At 35.8% G+C, this 27,240-nt stretch overlaps 1 protein-coding gene and 1 long non-coding RNA gene across 2 annotated transcripts in view; both read right to left on the reverse strand.

The window, feature by feature from the left end:
* Window positions 1-25,273, reverse strand: part of znf385a (zinc finger protein 385A) — a 106,592-nt gene extending 81,319 nt beyond the window's left edge. The window contains exon 1 of the mRNA XM_073823139.1: window positions 25,003-25,273. Coding sequence (XP_073679240.1) covers window positions 25,003-25,012 — 10 coding nt within the window. The 5' untranslated portion in view covers window positions 25,013-25,273. The remainder of the gene's footprint in view (window positions 1-25,002) is intronic.
* On the reverse strand, window positions 7,220-8,667 carry LOC141290463 (uncharacterized). The gene is made up of 3 exons (XR_012340156.1): window positions 7,905-8,667; window positions 7,550-7,635; window positions 7,220-7,271 (listed from the first exon to the last, which is right to left on the reverse strand). It is a non-coding gene; the product is annotated as an uncharacterized lncRNA (long non-coding RNA).
* Window positions 25,274-27,240: the final 1,967 nt, after the last annotated feature.

Consider the following 27,240-nt stretch of genomic DNA (forward strand, 5'->3'; position numbering starts at 1 on the left):
TAAATGACAATGTTTTTTTAGAAAATGGCACAAATGTTTTCAAAAATGTATGAAGCCAGCTAGATTTTGAAAACACTTCTTCTGCTCATCCTTATTTGTCACTGACCCATAAATATTTCTCTCTTCTCTTTTTCCATTCTCGTCCCTTTTATCTCAGCCCTCAGTGTTGATTTTGGTTTCTCTTTATCTATCTCCTCCTCAGTCAGCCTCTCTCCGCTGCTATTTAAGGCTACATCCTGTCTCTTGGTAGCAAAGGACACGCACATATAATTTAATGCACCTCAGAGGTCTCCCTGGCTTGCCGGTTGGACCGTGGTGCATAGTGTCAGAATGCGAGATGCGCATTTTCCTCTGGAGTGCGAGTGAAGAGTCGGGTGAGGAGGGGAGCAATGGTGGCGGAGCTCCGGCTGGGAATGAGGGGGAGAGAGACAGACGGGAGAACGGCTGCATGTAAGGGAATGCAGCTCCGCATTGCTGTCTGCTCACTGTGGGGCACCAGGAGGGACCGATATGATGCTTCTTCAAAAGATTTTGAGTCATGAGAGCCCTCAGCCTCCTCTTTTGTCCCCGCTTCTTATGTGCGTTTTCACCCCCTCTCTCTCTCCGTTTTTCCCCCTCCCTTCATACTTGCCTCCATGTCTGTGACTGCGGCAATGCAGGGCAGTCAACTGGAAAATTCACTGATTGTTTCTGACAAAAATAGAGGGGGTGACAGAGAAAAGATAGATGGTAAAAGAAATTAAAAAGAGAAATTGGATGGAGAGATAGAGAATGGCTGGCCCGTCAATAGATTTGAAAAGAAGCACTTTTAGAGGTCAGTGGATTTGAGCTGCAGGTGGAGAACGGGACGTATTCTGGCTCACTTGGTGGACTAAGCAAAATAAGACATGACTAAAGGAAAAATAAATACTTCTGAATAACTTCACAGTTCCTTTCTGCGAATGTGAGATGGGAATGTTCGGTAGTTTTATAATTTAGTTTAATGTGTGTGTGTGTGTGTGTGTGTGTGTGTGTGTGTGTGTGTGTGTGTGTGTGTGTGTGTGTGTGTGTGTGTGTGTGTGTGTGTGTACCTGGTATTCATCACGTTGTGGGGACCAAATGTCCCCACAAGGATAGGAATACCAGTAGATTTTGACCTTCTGGGGACATTTCTCAGGTCCCCATGAGGAAACAGGCTTATAAATCATGCACAATGAGTTTTTTTGAGTAAGTAAAAGTGTGCACAATCTCCTGTGAGGGCTAGGTTTAGGTGTAGGGTAGGGTTAGGGCGATAGAAAGTACGGTTTGTACAGTATAAAAACCATTACGCCTATGGAATGTCCCCATAAAACATGTAAACCCAACATGGGTGTGTGGGTGTGTGTGTGTGTGTGTGTGTGTGTGTGTGTGTGTGTGTGTGTGTGTGTGTGTGTGTGTGTGTGTGTACAAGTATTCAGAATATTCATTAATTATACATATATTTATAATATTCAATAACATTCATGAAAAATTCATTTTAATATAAAATTTTAATGTACCAATCAATATTATATTAAATAAATTATACAATTATATGTGTGTGTACAAGTAATCAGAATACTCATTAATAATATAAAAAAATGTAATGTTAATATTTAATACTCAACAAAATAAAACCTAATATTAAATACATTCCTATGCATTTATATATTACGTATTTATAATATTCAATAATATTCATGGAAAATTTATTTTAATATTAAATTAAATGTACTATTAAATATTAAAATTAAATAAATTATAGAATGGTGTGCGTATGTACAAGTATTCAGAATATTCATTAATAGTAATAAAAATTAAATGTTATAGCAAATAAATAAAAACAAAATGTATTCTATAATATATAATATTTAATATCTAATATTAAATATGTTATATAAATACAACATATTACAAATTAGATAAAATATATTTATTATAATTAATAATTATATTAATAATAAAAGTTTAGTAGTAGTAGTAGTAGAATCATTTTAATATTTAATACTCAAAATAAAACCTAATATTAAATATATTTTACGTATTTATATTAAATAGTATTCATTAAAAAATTATTTTTATATTCAATTTAAATGTACTATTTATTATTAATATGAAATAAATTATAAAATTGTGTGTGTGTGTGTGTGTGAGAGAGAGAGAGAGTATTCAGAATATTCATTAATAGTAATAAAAATTAAACCTTATTGCAAAAAATGTGTTATATAATTTCCATTTAATATTAAACATACAAACAAAATTGCAAACTAAATAATATATTTGTTGTAATTTTTTATATCAATAATAATAATAATAATAATAAAGTTTATTAGTAGTAGAAGTGTATTTAATCATTTTAATATGTAATGCTCAAAATAAAATATTCAATTTAAATTTACTATTAAATATATATAAAATTGTGTGTGTGTGTGTGTGTGTGTGTGTGTGTGTGTGTGTGTGTGTGTGTGTACAAGTATTCAAAATATTCATTAATAGTAATATTAAATGTTATAATAAATAAATGAAAAACAAAATATAATATCTAATATTAAATACATTATATACATACAATATTACATACTAAATAATATATTTATTGTAATTAATTGTTAATATCTATAATAATTTATAAATAGTAGTAATAGTGCACTTAATCATTTTAATATTAAATAATACAAAAGCTAATGTTAAATTGCTTAAATTTCTATGCAAAAATTACGCATTAATATTATTCAATAATATTAATCAATATTAACCAAAAATTAAATGTATTATTATATTTAAATATTAAATTTTAATTTTAAATAAATTGTGTGTGCAAAATATATATTATATAGGATCTAATATTAAATAAATATTACATATATATATATATATATATATATATATATATATATATATATATATAATTTGATGCATTGTGACATGGGTAAATGGCATCTGAACATGTTTGATGAGATCCGATAAAACGCCACTGTGGGTTTACTGCACTTGCCAAACGCTGAATCAGCATCACATAGCACTTCCTATTCTTCTCCTACATCAAAGATCAATTAATATTTGATAGGCCAGTACTCTTTTAACCACAATCATACTAGCCAAACCTCCCACAATGACATGCATAAGATAACACGGTCTGAATCTGGTAAGTTGGAAACTGAATGAAAAGGGAGGAAAGTGGAGCAGGTGTAGGGTTTACTTAACATCCTCTAAAGGGTCAAGGAAGAAGACTGTGTTTTTTGTACTGAAACCACACGTGAAAGTGGTGCGACTTCGCCCTTGAGTGATCGTCAGCAAGGCAAATGTCTAAATATGTCATTTCGTACCCCGCTTTCCCTTTCCTTCCTCTGTCTCTCTCCCTGTCGCATTAGCCTTTGAGGCTCCACGCTGTGAAGGTCATCCTCCCCGCAGCTATGGATTACACAGGCGCGCACACACAAGCAGAATTGGATACCGTCCTTGAGGGGAGGTCTGTCTAACGCCGTCCACCTCCACAAAGGTGTTAATGTTGGTGAGGCATTGGGATTCACCCAAGAATATAAAACATATAAGGGTCAATGACGTATATGAGTGTCCACAATAACAGTACTCTGTGCAGTTCAGTTGGGTTTGAAAAACATTTATGCCATTTCCAAAAAAAAAAAAAAAAACATTTAGATATAAAAGCTCAAGTTCGCACAGCTACGAGTGTGATTTTGTGTTTATACAACAGTTCGACAGCACGAGTGTGGAAATACATACGAAACAACAACAGTGTCTTTAAAAGCCCTCTTTTGTGCAAACGATACTCTTCGACAAAAGTTTAAAATCTCTGTTTGACAGTACAACAGCTGAGTCCAAGCCTCCATTATTATTCAAAAATCACTTTACTGCTGCTAACGAAGGAATGTTGAGTGGTATCATTAAAAGCTTATTGTATTACTATCTTAAAAGCTCACTGTATTATGTGGAGTATTATGAGAGAGAGATTGACTGAACGAGTGTGATTACCTGCATCTGATACAGCATTTATTCTTCAGCTCAATCTGATATTCACAATAAAACATTAGTTTGAATGTCCACTGAGGAAAGCGATATCTTTGTCGTACTATCCTTTCATTATCTGTTAAGTATGGAAGCCTGTTTCCACCACTGAATAAAAAAAGGTAATTGTGACAATTCTGATGTTTTTTTCTTGCAATTGTGAATTTGTATCTCACAATTTTTTCATTTTTTCCTTATAACTGCAAGCTTATATCTCGCAATTCTTACTTATTTCTTTCAATTCTGAAAAATAAAGTTGCAGTTCTGAGAAATAAAGTCAGAAAGAATTGTGAGATATAAACACAATTGCAAGTTATAAAGTCAGAATTGCAACATATAAAGTCGCAATTCTGAATTTTTTCCTCATAATTGCAAGTTTATATCCCAAAATTCTTATTTTTTTCTCGCAATTCTGACCTTTTTCTTAGAATTGTAAGAGATAAACTCGCAAGTTATAAAGTCCAGTTTTGTGGGAAAAAAAGACTAAGATGTTCTCAGAATTGTGAGTTTATATCTCACAATTCTGACTTAACTCACAATTGTACATAGTAATAAAGCCAGAATTGCAAGATATAAACTCACAATTCTGAGTTTATATCTTGCTATTCTGACATTGTAACTCGCAATTGTGAGTTTATAGCACACAATTCTGAGAAAAAATCTGAATTGCGAGATGTAAACGCACAATTGCAAGAAAAAAGACAGAATTGTAAAACAAAATATCACAATTACCTTTTTTTTATTCATAGGCACAAAAGGGCTTCCATAGTTAAGGGTGCATTTGTTGGCTGCATCATACATGGTCTTGTTAAAAGTAAAAATAACTTCTTTATTTACAACCATGTGTCCAACGGCATCTAATGGCGGAAAATTTTAATTAATTACTATCACAAATACACACATTATTTCCCAACACTAAATACTATTATTAAATACTACTAGTCTGTTTAGGCTTGTTAAGTGCATATCTACACTGTAAAAAGTTTGCTGTAAATTTTACAGTAACTTACTGGCAGCTGGATGCCAGTAAGTTACTGTAAAAATGTTTACAGTATTAATACTGTAAGTGCATTTACAGTACTAAAAGGTCTTTACTGTAATTTCATTTACAGTATTTTTACTGTAATTTCATTTACAGTATTTTTACTGTAATTTCATTTACATTATTTTTACTGTAATTTAATTTACAGTGTTTTTACTGTATCTTCAATTACAGTATTTTTACTGTATTTTCAATTACAGTATCAGTACTATAGAGTTTATTTTCATTTATTTTAAACATTTTTTACCTGTAAAAACAATCCAATTAACCTACAGCACTGTAATTCAAGATTTTTACCACCCCAACCCCATAAAAATCACAATAACTCATAAGCATTAGTTCTGATAATATTCTTTTTAATTGTTGAACATTTTCTTTTTAAAAGTACAGAGACTTTGTATCATGGCAAACATACACATACTGAAAAGCAAAAATAAGTAAGTACACTACCAGTCATAAGTTTTTGAACACTAAGATTTTTTTAAAGAATTCTCTTCTGCTTACCAAGCCTGCATTAATTTGATCCAAATTTAATTTATTCCTTTGATCAAAGCTGAATTTTCAGCATCATTACTCGTCTTCAGTATCACATGATCCTTCAGAAATCATTCTAGTATGCTGATAAACATTATTTAATTTTCAGATTTTTCAGGATTCTTTGATGAATAGAAAGATATTATTTAGCAAGGATGATTTAAATTGATCAAAAGTGATAATAAAGACATTCATAATGTTACAAACTATTTCTGTTTCAGATAAATGCTGTTTATCTGAACTTTCTATTCATCAAAGAAACCTGAAAAAAAAAATGTATTTTAGCATTATAATAATTTCAGCAACATCATAATAATAGTTTTTGAGCAGAAAATCAAATTATTAGAATGATTTCTGAAGGATCATGTGACTGCAGTAATGATGCTAAAAATTAAGGTTTGATCACAGCAATAAATTACATTTTAAAATATATTCAAAAAGAAAACAGTTATTTTAAATAATAAAAATGGTTCAAAAGTGTACTGTGTTTGCTGTACTTTGGATCAAATGAATGCAGGCTTAGTGAGCAGAAGAGACCTTCTTTAAAAACATTTAAAATCTTACTGTTCAAAAGCTTTGTCTGGTAGTGTAAATAAAATAAAATCATACAGTAAAAATGTGTTTGTGTTGTGTTAAATTTTAGTAGTTTTGAGTCAAAGTTGACAAGCTCTCTGATGAGAAACGGCAGAATGGGATTCAGGCTGATGCTTGTTGTTTGCACCCTCTTTCCAGAAGTCCATCTGATCTGTGACTGTCAATGCATTTGCTGCCACAAAGGTTGACTGTCTGAACAAACCTGCAAGCACAAGAAAAACAGTGTTTAAAGAATTTGCCTCAACTGTCAAACTTGGTGCTGTATGCATTTAAAAAAAAAATGATATACTACATACGAACGCAGTAGTAAGAAAAAAAACTGAAGAAACTTTTTCTTGAAATTTTTTATAAAGAATTTTATGAATGGGCCAGTAAGTCACTGATTCTAGGTGTTTAAAAAAGGTAAATTCATTCAGTAATGAAACACTGCTGTGTGCAGAGATGCACAACATGGCTTTGTTAAGAACCGTTTTTACTAAATGGAGCAAAAAGACAATACTTTCTTCATGATTTAAATCACTTAATATTACATTCTTGTTTATTGAATTTTGTTGCCCTGACACTCAAAAGTCTGCCACAGACCATGCTAAATGCTAACCAATCTGTTCATATAAACATTCTAAACGTGTGTTTCCTAGAAAGTCTGTGCATATAATAAGCCTACTATGATTAAAAATCTCTAATTGTTGCTTTACAGTAACAATAATCTAAATTGACAGACGGTAAGATTGCTATTATGAATTTAAAGGTTACAGTAAGTTAAAGATACCTGAAGCAGCTGCATTTTGCTGTTTAAATGCTGGTTTAATAGAAATAATTTTAATGTGCATGCAAACTCAATCTTGATGTGACAAGACATGGTAATAAAAAACATTCCCCGGAAATAAATACCTTTCAAATGTGTACTTTAAATACAATATAACTTGCTTAGGATAAAAGCATCTGAAAAATGCATGAATGTAAATGCAATGTAAAACAAAAATGTTTTGGGTTACCTGATTCTGCATGTCTGTAAAATGGACAGCTGGCTGATGATTCTGCCCCTGATGGTCAGCATCCAGTTAGTGCTTGGAGAAATCTCCTGTAACAGACAGTGTCACAACACCCTTTTAGTGTTACTATAGTTTATGATCAGAAAAGAAAACTACTGTACAGTAATAAAATCTACATTTTTAATAAAGTAAACATTTATAATATTTATTAGCAAAACTTGTTATATTAATATATTGCTAGCCCGTTACTCTCTTTAAAAAGTTAACCTGTTCTGCAAGTCAGTGGAGAACAGCAGCCTGTGGCTAATTTGGCTAATTTAGTAACGTTAACATTAACTTAGTTAAATTGATGAAAGGGGAAGCTCACCTGTTGTTTGCACCGCGACGACGGCAATCACCAGAAAAGACTCTAATACACCTCCGATGCAGACGACATGACCACGAGACCACAAACTTGAAAATAAAACACAAAAGATGCAGTTAACCGCGGTGTTCAGTTTTACCTCAGTGTTTCATGTTAGCACGCTGTTTATGTCACGTCTGTCACTGAAGGGACCGTCTATAAAGTTACATACGACATTCATACACACATTTCTTACTTAAACATCATTTGAAGAGAATTACCTTGCCAGCTATAAAGAGGCAGCGTTTAAAAGATATTATGCTGCTCTGTGACTAACGTTAAGTTTGTCAACTTCGGCTTACTGACATTATTAGCTTACCAGTTCATTATCGTCGATACTATGGCAGTCATTCACAGAAGAAGATCCAAAATACACCTCCGCGCTCCGACGTTACAGACGACATCCAGACCAGAAACTTGAAAATGACAAGCAAAAGAAGGGCTTGAAAATACAGTTTAAAATCTCCACAGAAACAGTGGTGTTGCTTAACGCACTTTACCTCAGTATTTCACCTCAGTTTGCTGTTAAGCTTGAGTAAGGGCTCGTCAGACGAACTAACTTGCATTAAAGGGCAGCCGAATATACAAACGTGTTTCTCAGTTTAAATAAAGTTTATTTCGACTAATATAGGTCACCTTAATTTACTCACCAGTCCATGTTTTCACCGTTATGGCGGCGCCCCGGCCGCCAGTCAGAAAAAAAAGGCTACCGACATGAAAAACACGATGAATATTGTTAGTTTGCTGTTAACAAGTGAAAACAAATTAAAATTGTTCAGTTTTTCATAAAACAGAAATAATATACTAACCTTTTTGTCGTGTTATTGATGCAACATTTCTCTTTTGTCCTTTTTACCGCCACTTCCTCTCAACAGGAGAAAAAAAAAATCTCCCTTGCCATTGGTCAATTTTTCGCGGGCAAGTTCACTACTGTAAACGGATTTACAGTAGTGGAGAATTACAGTAGTGATCATATATTTTCCCATAATCCTTTGCAGTTTACAGTAAAATACTGTATATACATTTTACAGTATCTTACTGTAGATATTACAGTAAAATACTGTTCAAATTACAAAAATCGGTTACAGTGTACTGAGCCTCATAATAAACACATTATGTTATCATTACTAACTTATTACTAATTTAATATTCAGCACACAGGCATTAAGTGAGAAGGGCAAAACCTTAGGAAAAAAGAAAACGGGCAAATATCGCGGTTGTTGCATTCCTCTGCGGTTATGCACGTCAATAGCGCGGTATTGCGATATTGCGGTTATCGCGACAGCCCTACCAAAGACTACCGTTAGATTTACCCAAAATGAATTATATCTCACGTTTAACCACTAAAGAGACATCAGAACCAGCAGCAAATTCCAGAAGATCTGGACGAGGTAAAGCTGCAATCATCCTAGAGCTCACATCTCAGAAAACGTCAAAGCTAATTTTCAAATACCCGTTATATTTATTAACAAACTGCATATTTGAAGTCTAAACAAGTACATCCTTGCCTATAAACTCCTAAAACTACATTCTGTGACACAAAAAACACTATCGTTTTAAAAATGATAGTGGTTTTGGGCACCCGCCATGACACTCGCAGTCTACTACAGCAAGTCGAGTGATACAAACAGTGAAAAGGTTGGAGTTCCACTATCACTAGAATATCTCACTCCTCTCAGTAAATCAGATTCAGTTTTTTTTTATTTAGAAACATTATTACGTTAAAATGCTCAACACAGAAGAGGTGCATTGAAGTCACTGCATTATAATTTTTTTAAATAAATGAATATTACATATAAAAAATGAGTACTGCGTCACTGACCCATGAACATTCTGCTTTGCCAAATTCTACAACGCCGTTTCTTATTTTAGTAGTCGGCCACTCTGATTTTCGGAGAGTGAATTGACTTTATTGTGTTTTGTTTTGCACAGCATGGAGGTCCTTATGTAAGTGTTCTGAAGTTACGCTTCTAAGTACATAGAGAGTGACAGAAAAAGTAAACCCGAAATAGATGCATTGTGGGAGAACTCCACCATTAAGCACCAGAGAGCAGTATGAGTCATGCCAACCCCATTCACGAGTAATAAGGTTGCTCTCTCTCTTCTTTCGGCTCCGGTCCGTATCAAAAAACAGCCCTCAGAGCTGCGGCAGCACATCTCACATGTACTTCACAATCCCCATTTTCTCTTCCTACTCAAGTTCAAAGACACTCATCACCTTTCATCAATTCTCTATATACGAACAATAGGCGATTTAGGCCTCCGGGGAGAGCGGGAGGACGGCTAGACGTGAAGGGTCTTGATTAAATGATTATGACTCCTTAGAGTAAGCTAGCGGCGGGTCTCAACTGCGTTCTGTGATGTGCTGAAGGTGGACAGGGAAGGTTGGTCTAGCACAGGTTCTCTCTGCTGTCCACTGCCTGCTGTGACCTTAATTTGTTCTGTCTCGAGTCAGTACACCCACTGGGCGGCTGATGCACCTTCAGGGAACAAAAGAAGAGCTTAACAGAAGCTAGCATCCTAGCAAGCTGACGTGCGTGTGTGTGTACAAAGCCAAGAGAGAAGCCTAAGTAGAAATGACAGAAGAAGAAAAAACTGGGAATGAGGCTTGGGTGGAGGAGGAACAAAGCAGGATTCATTTCCCACAGCTAATCTGCTAATGAAGATATGTAGCGGTGCATGTGCTGTGATTATTGGGGTGCCACAAAGCCGAATCACTCCCATCGCCCAATATAGCAACACTTATGTGGAGATAGACAACAAAAACACAGGAATGTGGCGGCTGGGATCTTATTTAGTGGTGCTTTACCGATGCGGTGCTGTATAATATGCTCTTTAATCCAATCCACTGCCAGTGTGAAGATATTTTGTGCTTAATTCCATGAAAGGCCACGTATATGAGATCAGCACTAGCCGTTTTGCAGAGTCTTTCAGCGAGTCTTGCTGTTGTCTTCGCTCTGCAGGGGCTGCTGCTTCGTTCCATTTGCTAAGCTAATTTTATGGAAATGGCCCACGTCTTTTTCCACAAGCCGCTTTGCTGTTTTTCATCAGAGTTCTCACAACGTGTTTAAGCCACTGGCCACATCTCAATAAGACGACGCAGGAGAGCACAGTGTTGCCGTTTGAGCTGGAAATGGACCAGTGATGGAGGGCTTTGGTGAGAAACCTAGAATCTCTTCTTAAAAGCTTATGTGCTTTTCAGGACTATACTATAAATTGCCTCTGTAACTCAAGTGGAAGATTGTAAACACTTCAACTTTGATTAAATAGTGTTTTGTTTATGAGCAAATTTAGATGAGTGAATCGTTACAGGGAATAAAAACATTCATTTCAACAAATAGTTTTTTCGCTTATCAACAAAGTGCATTTAATAAATCAGTTATGTGAATGGTTCAATGACTTATTGGCACATAAAGATACACTCACATGCTGCCACATACTGGTATAATAAGATAATGAAATCTTTTTGTTGAACTGATTCAAAAGAATCAAGTCAAAAAATAAAAATTGATGGTCCACACCCAAATAATATCAATCACAGTTTTTAAACAAATCAATTTTCGGTAACACTTTAGGATAGGGAACACTTATTCACTATTAACTACCACTTTTCCCTCAACAAATTCATAATTTGTTGCTTATTAATAGTTAGTAAGGTAGTTGTTAAGTTTAGCTATTGGGTAGGATTAAGAATGAAGATTAAGGTCATGAAGTATAAAACATTAATATGTGCCTAATTCGTACTACTAATAAATGGTTAATATTCTAGTAATATGCATGCTAATAAGCAACTAGTTAAGAGACCGTAAAATAAAGTATTACCCAATTTTCTTTAAATATGTTTTTAATAAGTTGGTTGCATAAATTGTTCAAATACTCACTATCGAAACTACACTCACTTGTTGCCGCATTCTGGTATAATGAAATAATAAAATCTTTTTGGTGAACTGATTCAAAAGAATCAAGTTACTGGGATGAATCAAAAAAAATAAATATAAATAAATTGATTGCACAGACTTAAATAATATAAATTATTCTCAAAGCACAGTTTATATATATAAATCAATGTTTTTAACAAAATATTTATGTGACTGAGCTTCTATTTTTAGGTTTTAATTTTTTTAAATAAATTGGTTGTGTAAATGATTCAATTACTCTCTCTTAACACACAAAAATACACTCACTTATCGCTAGGGTTGCAAAGGGGTGGAAAATGTCAAGAAAATTTCTGAAAACACCCCAAATGTTTCCAAAAAATACTGTAAAGTTTCCAAATTTCAGGAAATATTCCACTTTTTGCAACCCTACGTGTCACCACATACTGATATAAAGAAAAAAAAAATATTTTTGGTGAACTTATTTAAAAGAATTATTTATTTTTTTCACTTTAAATTTTTTTTTAAACTGGTTGCGTAAATGATTCAATTACTCACTCTTAACAAACAAAACCATACTCACTTGTAGTTACATACTGGTGCAATGAAAGGGCCAGTAAATAAATGAATCAGTAACAAATATTTTTGATGAACAGATTCAAAATTCAAAAAGTCAATGGAATAAAGAAAAAAGAATAAAGAAAAAGAAAGAAATAAAATATGAATATTATTTTTTAACAATCCATTGTTTTATGTGACCAAATAATTTAAGTGAACAAATCACGATTTTTTCCAGTTTTCCAAAATTTTCAGATATCAACTGAATGATTCACTCTTAACAAACAAAAACACACTCACTTGTAACTACATACTGGTGTAAAAAAAAAAAAAAAGAAGTGAAATAATCAGTGAATGAATCTAAACAATCTTTTTGATAAACTGATTCAAAAGAATTAAGTCACTTAGTGCAGAAAAAAAAAAAAAAGAGAAGTTAAATAATTATTATTTGCTATTTAATAAAGAAAAAACAGGTTTCAACACTCTTCACCTTCATTCATGTGTCTAATGGGATTAATTAAACAGAAAGTGAGTGATATTATTCGTGTACAGACCATCATGTTATGTTTGTGATTCATACTAATGTGTATCTACCTTTCTGAAAAAAGCTATCAAACAAGAGAGCGCTCTATAAACATGTTTTTTCTTAAATTAATCAAAATTCCTACCACTAACGAGGGCATACTCAAGAAAAAAGGCATTTTTCATTAAGGGCTTGAGACCAAAGGGAGACTAAAGTGTTCATAATTCATGGATACACCTCCGCAAGGAAGCTGAAATATCAGCCAATGTGCTCAGGCATGTCTGTCACCGCCAAAAGTGCAGCTACGTTGGATAGGTTTCCATACTCATCGCTGGACCTGGCTAGCCATGTGGGCCTGGTGCACCTAGTCTAATCTCCACAGAGGTATGTGCATGCACACACTCATCAGCGCATTTACCTCCTGGGCAGGGGCAGGTCTGAGCGCAGTCCCTCCATATCCTCTGCCCTTTACCAGATCGCAAAATGAAGGAGGAAGGGAAGCGGAGAGGAGGTGCAGGTGTGCATACCACAAGCCCCTGACTGGCGCATCACTTTTCTTTTCACCAAGGAAGCTACCTGCTAGCCAATGACTCTATGGCACTCATCCAAACACTGCTGCAAGATCCACATTCACACACAGAGACATGTTCTCCTTTTATCTCCTTCTAACACACACACACAGCATTCAGGCAGGTCTGAGCCCAGCCTTCATAGCTGGAACTGCCTCCAAAGCCCATTAAAACTATTCAGCCTCTTTTTAATGATGGATTTACAATAAACAGTCAGTAATTTGGAGCCTGAATAAACATAACGTGACATTTTCTCTGGGACAGAGGGGACAAGAGGGTCAAGCTAGTCTTCAGGCCAAAACAATCACACAGTTTGTTCCCACAAGCTGTCAGACTGCTCAACACCTTATAGTCAAAAAAAAAAAAAAAGTGATGAAAAAGAAAAATTTTGACTGAACTTTCCCCTATGATGTGTCTATGGGAGAACCCAGGAATTTTTTTTAGACTTAAGCTACAATGCATTTACATTTAAGTCAATATGTATACTTACAAGTCATATTTACAAGTTTGAAACTTTCCTTTTTGGCATCACTAAACATTCTGGGTGTATATAAAGCGCAATTTTCCCAGTCCAATTAAATTTTGATGGGTAAAAAATATATATAATATAGGTATACACTACCAGTCAAAAGTTTTTGGATAGGAAGATTTTATGTTTTTTAAGTAAGTCTCTTTTGCTCACCAAGCCTGCATTTATTTGAGCCAAAATACAGCAAAAGCAGTATTATTGTGAAATATTTTTACTATTTAAAATAACTGCTTTCTATTTGAATATATTTTAATTTTTATGTAAATTTTAAAATGCTACTCATCAAAGAAACCTGAAAAAAATCTACTCAGCTGTTGGTGTTAACATAATAATAATAATAATAATAATAATAAATGTTTTTTGAGCAGCAAATCAGCATATTAGAATGATTTCTGAATGATCAAATGACTGGAGTAATCATGCTAAAAATTCAGCTTTGAAATCACAGGAATAAATAACATTTTAAAATATATTCAGATAGAAAACAGTTATTTCAAATAATACAAATATTTTTCTGTATGTTGGATCAAATAAATGCAGGCTTGGTAAGTAAAGGAGACCTAAAAAAACGTTTAAAAATCTTACTGTCCAAAAACATTTGACTGGTAGTTTATTTTTTACTTTACAAAACTGTATGCCATTAAATCCTAAATTGTAAAAAAAAAAAAAAAGGAAAAAAAAAGAAAGATAAACAAAACAGAAGGTTACACTAAATAAATGCCTTAAAATGCATTTTTTAAACAACATAAAATTCAACTGCAAAGCACAGAACCATAAAAAGTTTCTAAATTAATTTAATTTCAAACATTTAAAAAAAAAATATTTTAAAAATTGTGGTAGTGCCCTTCATTCATGATTTATAAGACAATTCATACTTTTAACCTTTATACATTTTTTGTTAGTGTATATATTTACCATATAAGCATACAGTACTTTATAATATAATATAATATACTTTATTTTGTTAATAAATTTCCTTCTATTATAATTATAATCTATTTATAATTATTACCTTATATATAATATATCTTATTATTTTAGAATATACAGTATATATATATATATATACTGTTTTGAAATGCAGCATTTAAATTAAATTAAATTAAATATAATTAAATATAGCATTTCAAATTTTCGGTTTAAATGTAGCATTTAAAAATTTTACATTTAATTTTAAATGTACCATTTTATTTTTTTTTCTAAGAACAAAAAACAAGTTTTTCCTGGACATTCTGCTTCTTTTATACTCCACAGGGGAAAGAAGAAAAAAAAAATCACATCACACATGTATCAATTGAAATGAGAGTAAATACAGGCTGACAGGAGTGTCATTTTTGGGTGAACTATCCTAAAGGCATATAGCGAGACACGTTTATTCAGAGTGACTTACAAAAAGTGCTTCAGTTTCCATGCATGAACTTATCCAGAGAGGGTATTAAAAGACTCAATAGTCTTGTCAGTAGGCTTGGAGGAGATTTCTCCCTCTCTGCTGCAAGCTATCACATCTCCAGCCCTCCCTCATATCCCCCTCCACGCTCCCAAGCATCGACCTTCCAGAATTTCAAGGAGAATTGATTTTGTTCCTCTTTTTCGAAACCTTAACAACAGTGGGAAACAATGTAATACCAGCTATACACATCTTTGCTTGAATGGCAAACACTGTATTTTCTCTCCACACACACACACTCACTCACACACACAAACACAGACACACTTCTCCCTCCCTCGAAAACCTGGAGATATAAGCTTCATAATTCATCCAGCCGTCCAATTTGTCAGGGATTTGCGCTCAAACTATTGATAAATGTGAGCTGTTTGTGGACGGATGTATGTATTTATCATCCGCTCTGGTTGGCGTATTTCATAAACTGCCTTATTCAAAGGATGACCCCATTGCTGCTATTGTATATTCAGGCTTTTATGATTTGTTTGCTCTCTGAGTCCTGTCTATACAACAAAATAAACCGTAAAGCAAACAAGAAGGCTCTGTAACAAAGCCAGGATCCTGTCGACCATGTGCATCACAGCAAACACATATACCAGGAGCGCATTTTGTTAGAAAGCACACCGTGTTACAGGATCCCACAGAGGGTTGGCCGCGTGCTTTAAAGAGCAGCTCTGTTGGACACCTGGCACTAACACACACTATGCTTAAACCATTAGAGTACGTATTCGGGCCAGGAATGAGGTGCAATGCGTGTGTGTGTGTGTGTGGATGAAGAGACAGTTGGGACCATTTCATTCAGTCTGCTGGGCCTCACACAGCCAGTAATGCATTTCCGCCTCCCAGAGCTCTTGTTATAGGCAATTCATTAGTGTCCGTTACACCCACTATTGACAGTCTTCTAGCACCCAGCCAGTCTGTATGTCCGGCTAAGAGTGATGGCTGCGTTTGATGGGGAAAGGGAGGAGGTGGACGGAGATGTAAGCTATGCTCATGTCGTTTGAAGCTCAAGTGCAGTTAACCTGCCATTTGGCAAAAAAATAAACTGACCTCCTACGATGCGCGCAGCTGACCTGTCTAGGAGAAAAACACACACGTGCTGTTTTAGTGAGTAATGATTTCCCCCCTTGGGTCTAATTTATTACGTCGTTCCCCATTTCTTCAAACGTTTCCCTGCTCGTTTTGTCAGATATCGGATTTTCTTGATGGTTCTCCGGAGTGAAATCTCGCCAGCTGAGACAAAAACAAAACCATTTGTGGAGAACGCTAACATCAGGTTTGATTAGGTTATAAAACGGGAAGTGAATGTGCAGTGGCTAACCAGCAGTTGCTCAGCCAAACCACTAGCAGGTGTTTAGCTTTAATGGGTGTGAAACTGCACATAAAATCAAACTGAAGAGTATCTGTGTGAGGAGGGGGAAAACAGCATGGAAAAAACAGTTTGAGTTTCTCCAAAGTGAACAACATAAGTGTGACAAACTCTGCATGTTTAGCATTACACACTTATGCTCTAGCAGGTTCTGCAACTGTCACAAAAGACTGTGGAAGTGATAAGATAAAAATGATCTGCCAAAAATCCCTCAGTATACTGTAGAGCATCTACACAGTCAAAACAAATGAAAAATATCATGCAAATACAAATTTGACTGTTGAGTGCTCTAAAGGGGCAAACAAGAGCCGTGATGTCAAAAGTAGAATTATAGTCCACAAGAGAAAACAATATTTGAAAGTGTACAAATGACCCTTTTCAAAAGTTTACAAACGCTTGATTCTTAATACCTGAATGTTACCTGAATGATCCACAGCTGTGTTTTTTTTTTTTTTGAGTTGTTTGTGAGTCCCTTGTTTGTCCTGAACAGTTAAACTGCCTGCTGTTCTTCAGAAAAAAAATTTCAGGTCCCACAAATTCTTTGGTTTTTCAGCCATTTTGTGTATTTGAACCCTTTCCAACAATGACTGTATGGTTTTGAGATCCATCTTTTTAAACTGAGGACAACTGAGGGACTCGTATGCAACTACTACAGAATGTTCAAACACTCACTGATGCTCCAGAAGGAAACACAATGCATTAAGAGCCAGGAGGTGAAAACTTTTTGAATTTTAAAGTTAAGGGTAAATGTTATTTTGTCTTCTGGAAAACATGTAAGTATCTTTTGTAGCTTCTAAATGGCAGTACTAAATGAAAAAAAATGTGATATTTAGGCAAAATAAGAAAAATGTACACATCTTCATTCTGTTCAAAAGTTTACACCCCTGGCTCTTATGCACCGTTTTTCCTTCTGGAGCCTCAGTGAGCGTCTGAACCTTCTGTAATAGTTGCATATGAGTCCCTCAGTTGTCCTCAGTGTGAAAAGATGGATCTCAAAATTATACAGTCATTGTTAGAAAAAGGGTTCAAATACTCAAAAATGCTAGCCTAGAATCTAGACGCGCCCCTAGCGGCAGCAAATTACATTTGCTTCTAAGGGCAGTCTAGTAACTCTCCGTTCACTTGAGATTTCCAAAAATCCAAAATCGACCGGGCCAATCACGAGTCGGTGGGCGGGCTTAACATGATGATGACTGACCTGCGACCATAAGTTCCGTCAGACGTTCTCTGGTTCCGTGAATTACGTGTGAGAGATAGAGCGATGGCTGCTGCTAGCGGACAACTCTCTTTCGAATCGGCTTTGACCGCCACTCTGAAAGACTTGGAATTAAGCTTTTCTCTAAAAAAAGAACAAGAAACTGCACTGAGGTCGTTCTTACAAAAGAAGGATGTATTTGGAGTTGACTAGGTCACCTTCTTCGTTGCTCTGATTGGTTGTAGCGCTATCCTATTACGTGGAGAGTGAGTTTAAAAGACAACCGTTTATCCCGCCCCTCCGGTTGAGCCCCGTCTATGGAGAGTGCCCAGACCCTACATTTATGTGGGTCTGGCTCGTCAGGCTACAAAAATGCTGGAAAACCTAAGAAATTGTGGGACCTGAAGGATTTTTCTGAAGAACTGCTGGCAGTTTATGTGTTCAGGAAAACAAGAGATTCATGAACAACTATCACTAAATAAAAAAAACAAAACAGCTGTGGATCATTCAGATAACAACACAGTATTAAGAATCAAGTGTATGTAAACTTTTGAACAGGGTCTTTTTTATTAATTCAACTATTCATTTTTCTTGTGGACTATGTGTAAATTACCTAAGTATAATATCTTATTTAGGTCTGTACTAAATAAAAAAGAGCACACATTTTGTATGATCTCTCTCATTTTGGCAAAATAATATTAAGTACTTTCAATGAAGAAACATGGTATTTGCCCAATAAATTTGCTCAATACTGATGTAGTAAAATTGTTGTCCAAACTCTCTAAACATCAAACCAGACAAACTTTGAACATCTGGCTATAAAGACCACCCTAGACCAGAGCAGTTTGTGGTTGGTCTTGCAGATTGGTCTGTAAACATACACTATTAACCAGCTAAACCCTTTAGCTAGAAGCCATGTTGCTCAAAACACAACAACTAATTACGCTAGTCTATTCTACAGTGTAGTACATCATGCTTAAGTAAAGTACACATTTAAAAATGAAGGGCAAGAGTCTAGATTAAATTAGGCTATAATATGCAGCATTCGGACTGCACTTCAGGGGACAGATCTTATAATTGCTGTGTCATTCTCTTCTAGCCATGCAGAGGAGATGGAAAAAAATGCTGAACTTCTCAAACAAACACATTTTTTTCACAACCTCAAGGGACAGGTGAGTATTAAGGTTGACCGCAGCAAAAGAGAGGAGGAGAGAGAGCCAGAAGACAGAAGGTGAGGGGGGGAGGGGATGTATGACAGATAACCAGGTAGACAGGAAGCGTGAGAGGACGCCGTATCATAAAGACAGATGTGCATGCAACGAACATAAAGTCACAGATGCAGACAGACTGAGAGAAAAGCCAACACATCAGACGACCCTGGGCACTGTGCCTAAATGTCACAAAACATAACGGATCCCTCCAGGGGAAACAAATAAGGGACGGCATGTGTAAATACAGAGAAGTATTCTCAGTCCTTCCTTCTAAAATGTCTGTAGCAAGCGGAAACACTGGTGTTAAAGGAATTAGGGGTTGACCGATATGTGTTTTTCAGGGCCAATGCCAATACCAATTATTACAGATTAAGTCGATAGATAACCGATATTTTAAACCGATACATACAGTATGTCTAGTGTAAAAATGAAAATGTACGTCAAACTTAAGAAAAACAAGGTCTCTGACAAAAACTGAAATGTAAAATCGTTTTGAAAATGACAGATACCGATAACTGTAAAATGCTATAAAACGCTTAATATCGGCCTAGTTATCGGTATGGATATCATATATAATATTATATATAATATCTGTGTTAATTATAAAAAAAAATCTAAAAATTATATAAAAAATGCTGTTAACTATAAAACGCCCCTCTAGGTCAACCCCTAAAAGGGATAGTTCATCCTAAATGTTAATTTAGTCATTTCCTCACTATCATTTTGTTTCAAATTTATGAACTTTTTTTTATTTTGCAAAAATGTATGGGGACAGATGATTGTCAAACTCCAAAAATGACTAAATGTACTATAAAAATAGTCCATATATATTGCAAGTCTATTGAAGTCATATGACACATTTCATGAAAAACCTACCAAAATCTCAAAATAGAAAAAAGTAGAAATAAATCTTTACCTCAAGTCATAAATCTCATTCACGTCATATATGATGCATGAAAACACATTAGGCCAAGTTTTATATTAGTAGATCAGGTACCAAAAAAATGTATGCAAAAAAATGCAAAAATGGTCTGAATAAATCACAAAAATTATTTGCAAATAAATAATTTCCAAATTCAAGATACCAAATTCACCACTTATGGGAAAATTAGTGCATACCAGAAGTGTGCAGACCAGAAATGTAAGTTTTCATTTCATAATTCAAGTAGACCGATAACTGGTATTTTAAACCGATATATATATCTGTATGTAAAAATTTAAATTTATGTAAAAATTATGAATAACATGAACTCTAACAAAAACTTTCTTTAAATGCTTTTAGATTATTTTATCGGCAAATTGGTTTTGAAATGACAGTCAAATGACTGACACCTACAATTATAAAATGCTATAAAAATGCTTAATATCGGCACAGATATTATATATAATATATTATAATATCAGTGCTAACTATAAAACAATTATAAAAATGCTATAAAATGCTTAATATCGGCCTGGCCGCCTTTAATATCAGCGCTGATATTATATATAATATATATATTATTAATAGTCAACCCTTAAAAGGGATAGTTCACCCAAAATGTAAATTTTGTCATTTCCTCACTATTATTTTGTTTCAATTTTTTATATTTTTTTGGTTAAAATTTATGGTAACAGATGCTTGTCAAACTCCAAACATGACCAAATGTACTATAAAAATAGTCTATATGTAATATATTGTACATCTACTTATGTCATATTATACCTTTCGTAAATGACCACTTATGGGAAAATTGGTGCATACCAGAAATGTGCAAACCACAAATCTAAGTTTTAATTTCCAAATTCAAGATACCAAAATCACCACCTATAGGACAATTTGTGCATACCAAAAAAGCAAACCAGAAACGTAAGTTGTAAGTTTTTACAAGCATTTTGGAAATTGCTTGAACATCCAGCATTTTCCCCAAAAAAATCACATAAAAAAATATGTGGATTCAACCAAGCAAATGGTGCTAAACGCGTCTCACAACTGATTGTGTCAGAAAGTTGAGCAAGCATAAAATAACTGAAACCTGCGACAGGAAAAAGATTTTCAGTAAAAAATGACTTAAATTTCAGCCTTTTCTTCACACTACATTCCTGAAGCTCAGGCAACACAGCCTAGTGCTTGCAACCCAAAGGTCATGGGTTCGATTTCCAGGAAATGCAAGAACTGAAAGTGCATACCTTGAATGCTTTGGATGAGCATCTGCCAAATGCCTAAATGTGAATGTAAATACAGCTACTGTACAGGATCAGATAAATATAGAAGAGAAGTGAGATGAGATCACTACATAAGGCTGACTAAATAATGACCAAACGTTTATTTTTGGCCACTATTCCTTTAAATGAACTGGCTCTGAGAGCTTTACTTATCTGTGTGTAAGCTCAGGCAGGTGTGCAGGTGTGCATGGAGGAAAGTGGGGGGGGGGGTACTGACTGGCTGACCACAATGGAAACTCCACACTGGGCAGGCGGCAGTGAATGCACATCGCAGTGCTGCTGCTCGGGTTACTCACCTCTCCTTCAGCAGCCAACCCCACTCTTTGTCTCAGTCCTGCCGATGAAAACACTGGGGACCAGGCGGCATGCCATGGCTCCAGAGAGTCAATGTGTGTCTGCATGTGTGCATTTATGGCAGTCAGTGTATGATCTGCCTTGTGGGGCTCAGCGGATCTCTGCTGTATACACTGCTGAACATTTATGTCCAATTATCAGAGTCAGCTGTGTCTTCTCCACCACTGGGAACAAATGTCTCAACCTGCTCACTTTTCCAAACACACACATGTAAAGATATAATAGAATTGAGACACTGACAGCCAATCAGAAAAGGAGCGGATGACATAACTGCAGTGCTCGCTTATAATAAACAAAACATTATCATGTGTTGGTGTGGATGCTAATATAGTTATCGTTACAGTTCTCATTTTTTGATGTGAATAGGCCTTTAAAGGGCTAAAAGCAGGTGCAGAATAAAAAGGAGGAAGGTGATCTGGTCAAGGTCATTCAGAGTATATTCAGATAAGGACCGTAAATGAGTCATTACACATTCTGCCCGAAAAAGGAAGTTCATAAAAGGGTTGTTTTCATCACACTACAGCTCGTATAATGTAGTGTGTTGTCCGCCGAAGTGTGTGACATCGAGTGTAAAACAGTGCTGAGACGTAACGTCCTAAATACATCTGCAATTTAAAGGTCACCACAATGACAAAACGGCTTTGTTCGAAAATAGCAACAATCTACATTAAAACAACAACATATAAGTTAAAAAGAGCTTTTAATGAGCAATGCATATTTTACATCATACGCAGATGTGTCCTTAAACATGAGGTCATAGCAGCACCAAGCTCATTTTGTGCAAATAAAAATCAAGTATTCTTTTATTAATAGTCTGATCGTTTTTTCAAAAAAGGTAAATAGACGTAAATGTGGTAATGAACACACAGAGGCTGACAGAGTGCTTAAAAACATCCCTCTGTCAGACGGAGTAGCCTACTTGAATACATTCGTTGTCAGACGTGACTGATTAGATTGGATAGACGCAGCTGTAATCAGATGGGTTAATGAAGCCATTAGCCCATCTTTCCAGTCACAAACATCATTCCTGCCTCTTTTGATGGGAACGGAGCAGCACGTCTGTGCTTGTCTGTTTGTTCAACGAGACCAAATTCAAGTACTCCATCACAATTCTGCAACCCCTCGCATACAAAATAAATAAAACACATTTTTTAAGGTGGAAAGCACCTTGAAAAAGTGTTAGAAAATTCTGAGGATTAAGATTAAATTGTCAATTCAAATAAATTAAATGAATAATTAAATAATATTTCAGTAAAATAATGCCAAACTTGACTTGAGACTTGAAAAAGAGAAGTTTAGCAGAATGTCCAAGCTGCACATTTACCCACAATGAAAGTAAATGGTAACCATGAGCCTGGTCTCCGTCTATTTTGCTAAACATCTCCTCTTGTATTCTACAAAAAAGAAAAAAATCATTATCATTGGAACAACATGAAGATGAGTAAGTGATGACAATATTTTCAGTGAAGAAAGTCTATAAAAAAAAGTCTATAAGAGGCGAGAATGCACACTTTTCTAAATTACATATTGGAAATATATAAAGCCAGCCCATTCTGCATGCTAGAAATGCTAAAGACATATATTTAGCAAATGTGAGGCTGATTGTGGTGCACAACCATATACTGCAACTATAAATCCTTTCTGTCTGTAGTAATAATGGCATATGCGCACACACACACACACACACACACACACACACACACACACATATAGAGCAGACAGATCACACATTACAAGCCCTATAATCATTATGCTTGGCTCCCTGGAAAACATGCCCCGAGGAAAATGCCGGCAAGAAGTGTAGCAGCCCGGCTGTTAAATTAGCCCAGGCATGCGTTAAACAATGTGGCCTCAACTGGTGTTCCCTCACAGAGCATTACACAAACAAACACACACAGCAACACTTTTATAGCACGGCAACACAGGTATGTTACAGGTACACTAGAAAGTCCCATTATCATGATCTAAAACATCTAGAACTAAGCCACACATCGACAACTGCACGACACGATAGTGTTGTTGCGATAGAGTGCAGAGGCTATATTCACACAACCCCTGCAGGAATATAAGCTGGCTCAGATGCTGCAGCCTCTAGTCTCCATACACACACACACACACACACACACACACGCATATCTACAGCCTAGAGCAATGAAGGAACTCTCTAGAAGCACCCAAAAGACTGTAAAAATTGCTCATGCTCAACATTAATAAACTGCAGAGGTTGTTTATAGGTTTAATTCCAGAACTGAATTCAAAGCTCATGATGTATACGATTATAAATTGCCCAAGAAGATTTAAGGCTTGCAAATGGATACATGTAGGATATCGGTACCATATCGGTTTTCTGCAGATGTTATAAATTCTTTTGGATTTTAGATATTTAATTATGCAAGCTCATTTTCTTTATTTTTACATTTAGAGCATGTTTGTCATCAAGTTACCCTTTAAAAACAGCAATAAACATCACTGTTAAATGCATTGTAAGTTTCAGTAAATTTCCAAAATAATGTGATGTAGTGATGCCTAAACTCATTTGCAGCAAATTAACTTGTAAAATAAGTTTTTTTTTTTTTTTTTTTTTTGTCAAATATGTGACCTTGGACCACAAAATCAGTTTAAAGTAGCACAGGTATATTTGTAGCAATAGCCAACAATACACTGAACAGATCAAAATTATTGTTTTTTCTTTTATGCCAAAAATCATTAGGAAAGTAAAGTTAAGTAAAGATCATGTTCAATGAAGATATTTTGTAGGTTTTCTACCGTAAATATATCAAAACTTAATTTTTTTATAAGTAATATGCATAAGAATTTCATTTGGACAACTTTAAAGACGATTTTCTCAATATTTAGATTTTTTGCACCCTCAGATTCCAGATATTCAAATAGTTGTATCTCGGCCAAATATTGTCCTATCCTAACAAACCATACATCAATGGAAAAATTATTTATTCAGCTTTCAATCATAAGGCTAATTTTTCTTAATAAAAAAAAAACGTATGACTGGTTTTGTGGTCCAGGGTCACATATGAAAATTAAATAGAAATTTATGTTAAAAATATATTATAGCCCATAACATTAAAATTATTATCAACATATCAGTATTGGCCAGAATCCTTAAAGCAGTGTATCCCAACTGCAATAAACAAAAAGCCAACAAAAAAACAAAACAACTGATCGTTTTATCTTGTCATAATCTGTTATAAAGTACAACTACAGAAGTTCAACTTGGGAAGTGGTTTCTTTAGTTCCTTTAGATCTTAAACCTTTCTGTTTTCCTTTTTAAATATCAAAATCCCTCTGTGAATGGACAGCGGGAGTCAGACCAAGGGTGAAACAGCTTGTACTGCTGAACACCCGCTGCTACAACTGTGACCTTCAGCTTCAGCCCGAATTCATCTTGAAGAAACCCGTATGATTCAATACTTGCACAATCAGGTCTACACAAGTTGAAAAGAATGCCATTAAGGAAGTTATGAGTTAGAAGCTCAATCAAAGGCTTGATGTTTCGCAAATACCAATTCAACTGAAGTGCCTGTAGTGTGGCAGCACGCTTTGGAGAAGATCTGAAGAAGAACTTACCCAAGATCATCCTTAAACACTCGCTCCAGCGATCAGGACCAACTCTCCTCGAATTCTAATCCAGGGGAACACAAGTTCTTCTCGGCGCTCCTCTCTGCGTCTCTCTTCCGAACCAGAAGTGAGTCAAGCAGCCAGCGCAGAGTGAGAGAGAGCATAGCTGTTGTCCATCCTGTATCTGGTATGTCCTCTCTCTCCAGGTGAACGAGCAGTATTCTGAGGGGAGGGATCTGCAGGTCTTCTGCCGTCTTCTCTCAGGTGAGTCAGAGGGCAACGTGGGGGAGGGTCCCGAGACGGGGGTTGGGGGGGGGGGTCAGAAATGCCAGAGCCCTGGTCAGTGAATGAGCCGAAATCCCTGTAGGTGCAATGGGACGCACAGTGCTTCTCTACGGTAGACAGAAGATGGACAGTTTCCCCTCAACAGGAACATTTCTCAGATACCATAAAGAAATGCCTCAGTAGCACAGTCAAGCCGGTGTCTGCGGCGCGCTCTCTCTCTCTCTTTTTTCTCTCTCTATCTCTCTCTCTCTCTCCCCGCTTCTTGTTTTTGGGGTTGGGTATAACCTAAAGGCACCTTCCCTGTCTGCGCTCTGATTGGTGGCAGTCCCAACCAATTGGAGAAGCAGCAGCCGCTTGTCATCCTGCAGAGTTGAAAGCATGGAAGCATTGCCACACTCTCTCTCTCTCCCTCTCAGTTTTTTCCCTCCATCTCTTTCACTCTCATAATCGGTCTGTTTATGGCAGTCGCGATGGTGGTGGTCACTTCTCCATCTCTCACTCCTCGCCCCCTTTGCAACCCTGTGACGTGAACTTGTAAGGGGATTAACGTCCTCTCTGCACCTCCCTGAGTCTCTCCTTTAGCCTTTCTGTTGCAGGAAATGTTTGTTACTCAATAGTTTGGGAAGATATGAGAAAAGAGACGGAGCGTTCGGAAGAGATGAAACGGAGAGCGACAGAGCGAAGGAATCAGGGGGAGGAGGGGGAGATTAAACTAAATTCAAACTGACAGAGGTATGAGGAGACATGGAGTGACACGGAGAAAAGACTGGAAGGAAGAATAAGAGAGACAGAGAAACTAACAATGAGAGAGAGAGACACAAGCCGCAATCTTATTTAGCACAACTGGGCCAATTTCAAAACGTTCATTGTCGGGTTGAAATGCACCTCATAAAGAATTCAAAATTGAACATCTTCGGTATATAAGCGATTCGGCTCGCCTCAGACAACAGCCGAGCTTATGGCAGCCTTTCCGATACTGCAGGGGTGAATCAAGCATTTAGAAGAAAGGAGACTTAAAAAATGAATTCTCTAAAGCACACACACTATGCATGCTTGAGCCAGAGGCTAGCAAAACTGCGATCTTTTATTTTGTCTTCCTGTTTGTTCATTTTCCCTCCTTTCTCGCTCTCTCTCTCTCCTCTGTTGTCTCTGGCTTGTGCAGTAAGTCAGCGAGTGGGGATGTGAATACTAAGGAGGCTGGCTGACACTCTTGATAGTGCACCGCACAGAGACAGAGACAGAAAATAAAGGAGGGTGGGGGAAATTGGATGTATAAGCTCCATTATTATAAAACTACAGGTGCATTACACGTGCACTCACACGCACACCGTCATCTGATCCTGGAGGGCACTCATACACACTATTACCACCAGCACCTGAGTAAACAGCTCATAATGAAGATGGACTCATGTGTGCCCTGATACACCAATGGGTAAACACACTGATACAGGTGAGGTCTTTATACTGATCTTTACTGATTAACTACTCATTATTAGAGCTTTGCTTAAACAGTCACTTTGTAAAGGTCAAGAGGAAGGTCGTGAATCCCAGTTCGTCAACTGTGGATGCAAACACTGACCAAACTAATGCAAAGCACCCTCCTGTTGAGGATATGATGGGATTGGGCTTTATTCCCTTAAATTTAGAATTTAATAATTGGCAGCATTTAAAAAAATAAATGTAACCCTGGACCACAAACCAGTCTTAAGTGGCACGGGTATATTTGTAGCAATAGCCAAAAATGCATTGCATAGGTCAAAACTATTGATTTTTCTTTTATGACAAAAATCATTTTCATCAAGATATTAATTAAGGATCATATTCCATGAAGATATTTTTTACTACCATGAATATATCAAAACTTACTTTTTTAATGGTAATATGCATTGCTAAGAACTTTAAAGATGATTTTCTCAATATTTTGATTCAAATAGTTGTATCTCGGCCAAATATTGTCCTATC

The sequence above is a fragment of the Garra rufa genome, chromosome 18, assembly GCF_049309525.1.
Source record: "Garra rufa chromosome 18, GarRuf1.0, whole genome shotgun sequence".
Lineage (NCBI taxonomy): Eukaryota > Metazoa > Chordata > Actinopteri > Cypriniformes > Cyprinidae > Garra > Garra rufa.